This window comes from Silurus aristotelis (genome assembly GCF_946808225.1).
Source record: "Silurus aristotelis genome assembly, chromosome: 1".
In the NCBI taxonomy this organism is placed as follows: domain Eukaryota; kingdom Metazoa; phylum Chordata; class Actinopteri; order Siluriformes; family Siluridae; genus Silurus; species Silurus aristotelis.
This window is the reverse complement of record NC_139574.1, coordinates 9820589-9828088: the sequence shown is the minus strand read 5'-3', so window position 1 is coordinate 9828088 and position 7500 is coordinate 9820589. Positions and strand designations below refer to the sequence as shown.

The window sequence follows — 7500 nt, the reverse complement described above, 5'->3', positions numbered from 1 at the left end:
AAGCGCAACATATTTCACTCGTTACACCGTGTGTAACGTGTCTTTCATTAAAGCCTGTGTAAAGTACATTAGTGTAGACGGCTTATAGACAGGTGTGGCTTATTTATGTTCAAAATAAAAATATTTTTAAAATTCGTCTCATATATGGGTGCGCTTTATAGTCCGGAAATTACGGTATATTAAATCTCTTTCTATAATGTGTAATTTGTGCCTGCCGGCAAAGACAGCCATTCCAGCAAGTGTTTTCTCCATGTCTCTAATGGAAGTGTGCAAAATTGCTCTCCTGGTGTGCATCTATTAGCCCTCTCCCAGCTTAATTTTCCCTGCCTCCACCTTTAGATTAGAAAGTAGCCATTTGATGAGTCAGGAACCCCTTGAAGCTACAGCCTGGAGGAACTTCCCTCATAACTTGTGTGAGCTATAGGTGATTTAATAACATATTTGAAATATGCTTATCATATCTTAGAATGCAGTGAGAAAGTCACAGGAAACTTGGGAAGGCAGGCTTACTAGCAGAGGTGAAAAGAATGATGAAATCTGTACAAAAAAAAAGAAACTGAATAATTGTACTTTGAATACAAGTAAAGTTACCAGTCTAATCTATTCAAGTAAATGTGAATAGAAGCTTATATACAACTAACTCAAAGAACATCTTTGAGAATGCAGTATAGTGTGGATTCTAGTATAATACAAAATGCACAAGGGGATATAAATCTCAATCTAGTTGTTTTCAATTGAAGGGAAATTAAAGTGCAATAAAAAAACAACAACAACACTACAGTCTATGACTTGAGTCTAATTTCGCTTTCAGCTGGTCTGTACCGCCGACGTCTTTCTTTTCCGTCTCCTTCTTTCTTTCTTGTGAGTTTAACGTGTTTGTTCTCCAGTGCAATAGTTTCCTGGGTGCGATTTGTTTCGTTTTTTTTGCGATTTGCATTAATTTTATTATTTATTTTTTTACTCGGTAATGGATAGGATTTAAAATGTAGTTCAATACAAAACTTCATACAAAACATACTTAAGTAAAAGTAAAATTACAGGTTTAAAAATAATAAAAACCTACTGAATTACACTACACTAAGATAAAGCTGTCCACGTTATAATTTTCAATCGTTCCCCAAAAGTTGCTCATTCACACGGAAACGTCTGGAATCGCTTACGCCCCTGTACTGCGTTTGAGTCAAATGTAAGACACTTTGACCTCCATTGTTTCCATCTGGCTTTTATTTATCTTCCGGCTCTTTGAAACCTTATGGCAACGTTGAGGACAGGCACTGTCACATGACTAAAAATGCTGGTTTTCCAAAGCCTTTATTGTCACAGTTAACGCTAGCTTCGACTAAAAAGAGCCTGTTCAAACGAAAACGCGTTAAACGATAAATGTGAAAACGTGTTTCTGTTAGAGTCGAACAAGTGTCGCCTGTTTAATCAGCTAAAAGTTCCCCCTATAAAGGGGTCGTCATAGTGGGCTATCCTAATCCACATTTTATATGCTACAGGTTTCAAGCGGAATGTCCTTCCTGAAGCACCCAATTAATTTGTCTGGCATTGTCCAAACAGAGACTGTGGTTGGATCTCTGGATTTCTCAATGGGAATCATTGAGAGAGTGCTGCAGTTTAAACACTAGTCCGCCAAAGACCCCTGGTCTTCAAATTGATTATCAGAAGTTACTTGGATTGCAAACCTGTAGCCAACTGTCTTTTTGCTTAGAACATATTCAACAAACACCACTAAATGGACATATTTGCTATTCCAAAGCCTTTATTTAATTTTTTTTTTTTTTCTAGATTTATAATTCAAGACTTCCATATTCTCAGTGTTTCAGCATATTTTTGTGTTGATTTTCTATTGTTTTTCTACTGAGTCGGCTAGTGAGTGTTGTCTAGGAACTAGTGGAGGTGGATGTCCATAATAATTATTTTTTGTGAACACCTACACCAATGCAGTCTTAATTTAAATATAGCTTGATTCAATTTGATTGAGTTTCTTGTGAGGGTTTATTATGAATCTCAAAAAAACGTTGATCTTATCGTTTCATTGTACAGTAGGTTCATTGCTAATGTTCAACTTTCTCGATTAAAAGATAATGCTGCTTTCTAATAAAGCCGGTAACTTGTAAATGAACTGAAAAACGGTTAGATTTACTTTTTAATACACCCACAGCTGCTATTTAATTCATCTATTATTCACTGTAATATTTATTTAATCTATTATTAACTATATGTTTGATTCAATACGTAAACACACACACGAAAAAATTGCACTTACTTCAAAGCAAACTCGAATAATAAAGCAAGTCTGTCAGTAAACATATTTCGTTCTAATCATCTATTCATATTTTGTTCAGATGTTGCTCACACATGTATTATAGCTTTTTAAATATTACTTTTCTGTAGGCCGCTGTGCTCTTTTCTATTTGTCTCGAACAGTAAAAGTGATAAATTCTTCTTTTATCCTTTACAGGTTTACTTCCCAATCATGAGGCTTTACTGTAGAAGCATTTACAAACCTCTGTCCTTCCTTAAACTCTTTGAACTTGTTGTCCGCCCATGGCCAAGCACCTGCCTCAGGTCCAGGACCCCTACACTATCTCAGAGACACTGCCTCCACACACACGTCTCCTCCCAGCAGCCACAGATCACCCCCGAATCAGTGGAAATTCTTGGCCGCATCTACCCAAGAGATGATATGACCAATGTGACTGCAAAAATCCTGTCCTTGGTTGGCAGAGATCTTCACAACCAGAAGCACCATCCATTGTGGATCATCAAAGAACGGATAAAAGAGCATTTTTACCGTTCCTACACAAGTCGAACAGGAACGCCAATCTTTTCTGTCTATGATAACATCAGCCAAGTGGTGACTGTGGAGCAGAATTTTGACAGCCTGCTTATCCCCAAAGACCACCCTAGCCGAAAAAAGGGGGACAATTACTACTTGAACCAGACGCACATGCTGCGGGCGCATACCTCTGCCCACCAGAGGGAGCTGGTCCGCTCAGGGCTTGATTGCTTCCTGTTAGCTGGGGACGTCTACAGGAGGGATGAGATTGACGCAAGCCACTATCCCGTCTTCCACCAGATGGAGGGAGTGCGACTCTTTACTAACCACGAGGTCAGGACACAATATACGATGATCTAATTGTAGGAAACTTCTAAAGATAAAAATGCAATGCTATTTGGAATTCTTGATTCTGATCTGGACATGAGATCCACTTATCGTTTTTATAATAACAATTTCAGTGGTGGACGATGTACACAAAGCATGTACTTTAGTAAAAGTATAGACGCAGTAGGTATATTATGACTGCAGTAAAAGTAAAAGTGTCCCTTTAAACTTTCACTTGAGTAAAAGTACAAAAGTATGTACTTTATTATCCAAACTACTATGATTTGTTATGGCTATAATGTTTCTATTATTATTTTTATCACAAGACTCTTTGCTTAATTAACACAGTTTATGTGAAAAAACTTTTATGTTACTCTTAACACACCAATCTATTAACAGAATGATATTGATAAGTGAAACACTTATTGATATTTATTACAAATATCATGAGCCCAAAACCTTCAAAATGAAAACGTGCAAACAAGGTCACAGGTGCTGTGGCAATTTAGAGTCAGGGGTTTCTTCATCATTTATTCCTCTCAAAATATTCTGATTGAAGTGAACTGAGGCTGAACTGTTGGATGTTCGTGTTAAGTAGATACCACCAAGCGGCAATAGTGGTTCTATCTTGATTGAAGCCCTGGGTGAACCACCCCATGACCCAATGTCTCCCCCATTGATTAGTTTCAGTGTTTAACTACAATCCCACTGGACTATTATATACTATATATTATAATGTTATTTAGCTAAAAGAAATGTTGTTTCTCTAAGTGTAAAAGCACTGCAGTCAACACAGTATAATCTGTTAGTTATAGACAGTTATTAGCACCTTTATCTTTTGCAGGTTTTCTGAATTGGGCTCCAGAGGGTTTAGACCTTTTTTGTCATCCATCATTTTTTATTTGGATTCAGCTCTCCTTAATAAAGGAACGACTGATTTTGTGAAATGTAGTTGGGTACAAAGAAACATATTTGAAGTTAAAGTAAAAGTCTCCCCAAACAGGAATACTTGAGTAAAGCACAGATACATGAAAAAACTACTTAAATACAGTAACGAATTACATTTACTTCGTTACTGTCCACCACTGAGCAGTTTGCATCGTGTGTATGATTAGCCACTGTAAAGTCTGTAATCATTGGTAAAGTTTTCTGGGTATAATTTAACACATTTAGAAGGAATCCTATAAACCAGTTTTTTGTTTCTTCTTCTTTCACAGGAAATCCAGTCCTGTTTTACTCCTTATATGATAAGCACTCTTCATGTTACTTTTGTCCCTAAAATTGTAAGCTCAGTAAAACAGCATCGAGCTTACTTTAGCTCTGCAAACAAATAAAAAAATTACTGGTTTGTGAAGAAGATCCTGTTTAAAGATTCACACCTTCTGATTAGGTTCACAGCTTTTTTTACATCGTTGTAAAAACTGTGTGGTCATTGTGGTGGAAAATAACATTTAATCTTGAATTCAGCATTTGAAATAAGGTAATATGGGGACTGCGAATCATAAGTGTGGTTTGAATACAAATAATATATAATTATTGAATGCCTGTATGTTTTGCAATATATTAAAACAAACTCGTGACCCAATATCGATGTATTGCGCTTTTAACATTGAACATTGTCACAGATACTTTACACAGATAATGTGAAAAAATTATACTGTAAGTGTAAGTTTGTCCCTGATGAGCAAGCCGGTGGCGACTGTGGCAAGGAAAAACTCCCCGAGATGGCATAAGGAAGAAACCTTGAGAGAAACCAGACTCAAGAGGAAACCCATCCTCATCTGGGTTGCAACAAATGTTCATTTATTGCAGATATACGATGTTGCGTGGTACAGTGATGGTGATCAGAAGCAAACTGTAGTCCTTAGTCAGTGTAGCAGACTGTTGACATTAACTACAGTCCATGTGTGTCTCACAAAAGTGAGTGTGCATGTATATCTTCTAAAGGGACAATACTATAGAAATTAGGCTTAGATATATTTGAGTGGTCATTGTGCAGTTTGTACAGCAGTTCAGATTTACTGTCCTCTGAAAATAACTTAACATACAGCCATAATTATCAAAATAGCTAGCAACAAATGTGAGTACACCCTAAGTGTCAAAACTTTGTCCAAAGTTACAATATTTTGTGTGAGCACCATTTTTATCAAGCACTGCCTTAATTCACCAGAGCTGCACAGGTTGTTGCTGGGATCCTCTTCCACGCCTCCGCTTGAGGAACCCCACAGGTGCTCAATAGGGTTCATACTTGGCCACTCCATCACCTTCAGCTTCCTCAGCAAGGCAGTTGTCATCTTGGTAGTGTGTTTGGGGTTGTTTTCATGTTGGAAACGGCTGTTTGGCCCAGTTTCTGAAGGGAGGGCATAATGTTCTGCAGAATGTCACAGTACATGTTAGAATCCATGTTTCCCTCAAGGAACCGCAGATCTTTATGCAGCCCCAGACCATGATGCTACCACCACCATGCTTGAATGTAGACAATTTTCTTGGTACTCCTCACCAGGGCATCACCACACATGCTGGAACATTGTAAGGCCTGTTCTGTGTGGAACTTGTCTTGGAAAACCTCCGAATGACCCTGGCCCCTGCACTGTAACTCGGTTTCATCAGCCATCTTATCTTGAAGTTTGACCGAAAAAAGTATTTCTACATTTATCGAAGAACATGTCATACTACATTGGGGGAGTGGTGGCTCCAGCGGTTAAGGCGCTGGGTTGCCGATCGGAAGGTCTGGGGTTCAAGCCCCGGTATCTCCAAGCTGCCACTCTTGGGCCCTTGAGCAAGGCCCTTAACCCTCTATGCTCCGGGGGTCCCTTACGAGGGAAATATCAAGGTCCGTGACGTCGGAGTGACGTGGGGCCGCCTTCCTGTGGGCTCACCACCTGCAGGAGGGACCGTAAGGGACGGTGCTATGAGGATTGGGCAGCAGTTGGAGGCGGGGGCCTGCTTAGACTGCTGCCCCCACGACCCGAATTACGGATAAGCGGGAGAAAATGAATAAAATGAATGAATGTCATACTATTGATCCATTTATACTTATGGATAATCTTGTGTCTGGAGAAACAAGTTCCTGTTATCATTAAAAATACTTTTTGTGGAACTGCATAACTGATAAAGCACTGGAGACTTCTTTCATAAAATTTAAATAAGTACCTAGAAATGTGTGTGTTGTGTAGTTTAGCTTTAGTATAGAAACAATAATGAATTCGGAGATTGCACAGGGGCAGCTCAGAACTTAAGGTTATTGGGGTAATAATTATAAGGTCATAGGTTTAAATACCATCACCACCACAATGCCACTGTTGGGACTTTAGCCCTTATCTGTTAAATTGTGTCCTGTGCTATTTGTAGTTCTTCTTAAAAAGACAAGTAATTTTCTTTCCACCCATTCTTCAACTGGCTAATTTTGGGAGTCATTTGAGGAGTCATTGATCGGTAGGAGAATTCTGAGGATGGAGCCACCAGGAAGAAGGAAAAAGGAAGACTAAGGAGGAGTTTTATGGATGTGGTGAAGGAAGACATGCAGGTAGTTGGTTTGAAAGAGGCAGATGTAGAGGACAGGGGGGTATGGAGACGGATGATCCGCTGTGGTGACCCCTAATGGGAGAAGCCGAAAAGAAGAAGAAGAATTTGAGGAGTCATTGCCCATAATAATTTGAGATTCCTGTTCTTAGCTGACAGGAGTAGACCCCAGTGTGGGAAGGTGGTAGCCTAGTGGTTAAGGCTATGTGCTGCTGACCAGAAGGTCGGGGATCCGAGCCCCAGTATCATGAAGCTGCCACTCTTGGACCTGTGAGAATGGCCCTTCATTTTCTTTGCTCCAGGAGCACTGTATCATGGCTGACTCTGTGCTCTTTTACCTCCAGATCTGTCGCACACTCAGTGCTAATTTGCAACATTCTGTGTAAACTCTATCGGTTGTCTTGTGTAAAAATCCGAACAATTCCAAAATGAAAGTCAGAGATCACAATTTTCCTTCATTCTAAAGTTTGATGTGAAAATGTCAAAAAGCAATTGGTATTGCACCAATACCACATGATTGGCTGATTAGAGAAATACATGAACACACATGTTCATACTTAAGTGAAAAATGAGTTTAGACCTGCGACTTTCCTTGCAGTGCAAACTTTTGTTATAGAATATAATCAACACTTTCTGACCCGTCAGATTAAACACTTTACAGTGCTGCGGATGGAATGATTATTAACAAATAATATGTCAGCCCATGTTTCAAGTTTTCCTCTTTTAACGTTGGACAGTTGTTTGCACGAGTGGAGAATGGCGAGGATCTGTCGCTCTTTGAGAACAGCGGTCGACGCACAGCAGAGAAGCAGGAGATTCACACTCTGGAGGCTGTGAAGCTAGTGGAGTTCAACCTGAAACACACCCTC

At 39.3% G+C, this 7500-nt stretch overlaps 1 protein-coding gene across 2 annotated transcripts in view; it reads left to right on the top strand.

Annotated features, from left to right (window-relative positions):
* fars2 (phenylalanyl-tRNA synthetase 2, mitochondrial) overlaps positions 1-7500 on the top strand; it is a 172773-nt gene that overhangs the window by 39487 nt on the left and 125786 nt on the right. For both annotated transcript variants that reach the window (XM_083547163.1, XM_083547162.1), the window contains exons 2-3: positions 2465-3115; positions 7369-7500. The exon at positions 7369-7500 is cut by the window's right edge and continues 31 nt beyond it. In XM_083547163.1, the coding sequence (XP_083403289.1) occupies positions 2480-3115; positions 7369-7500 (768 nt within the window). In that variant the 5' untranslated portion in view covers positions 2465-2479. The remainder of the gene's footprint in view (positions 1-2464; positions 3116-7368) is intronic.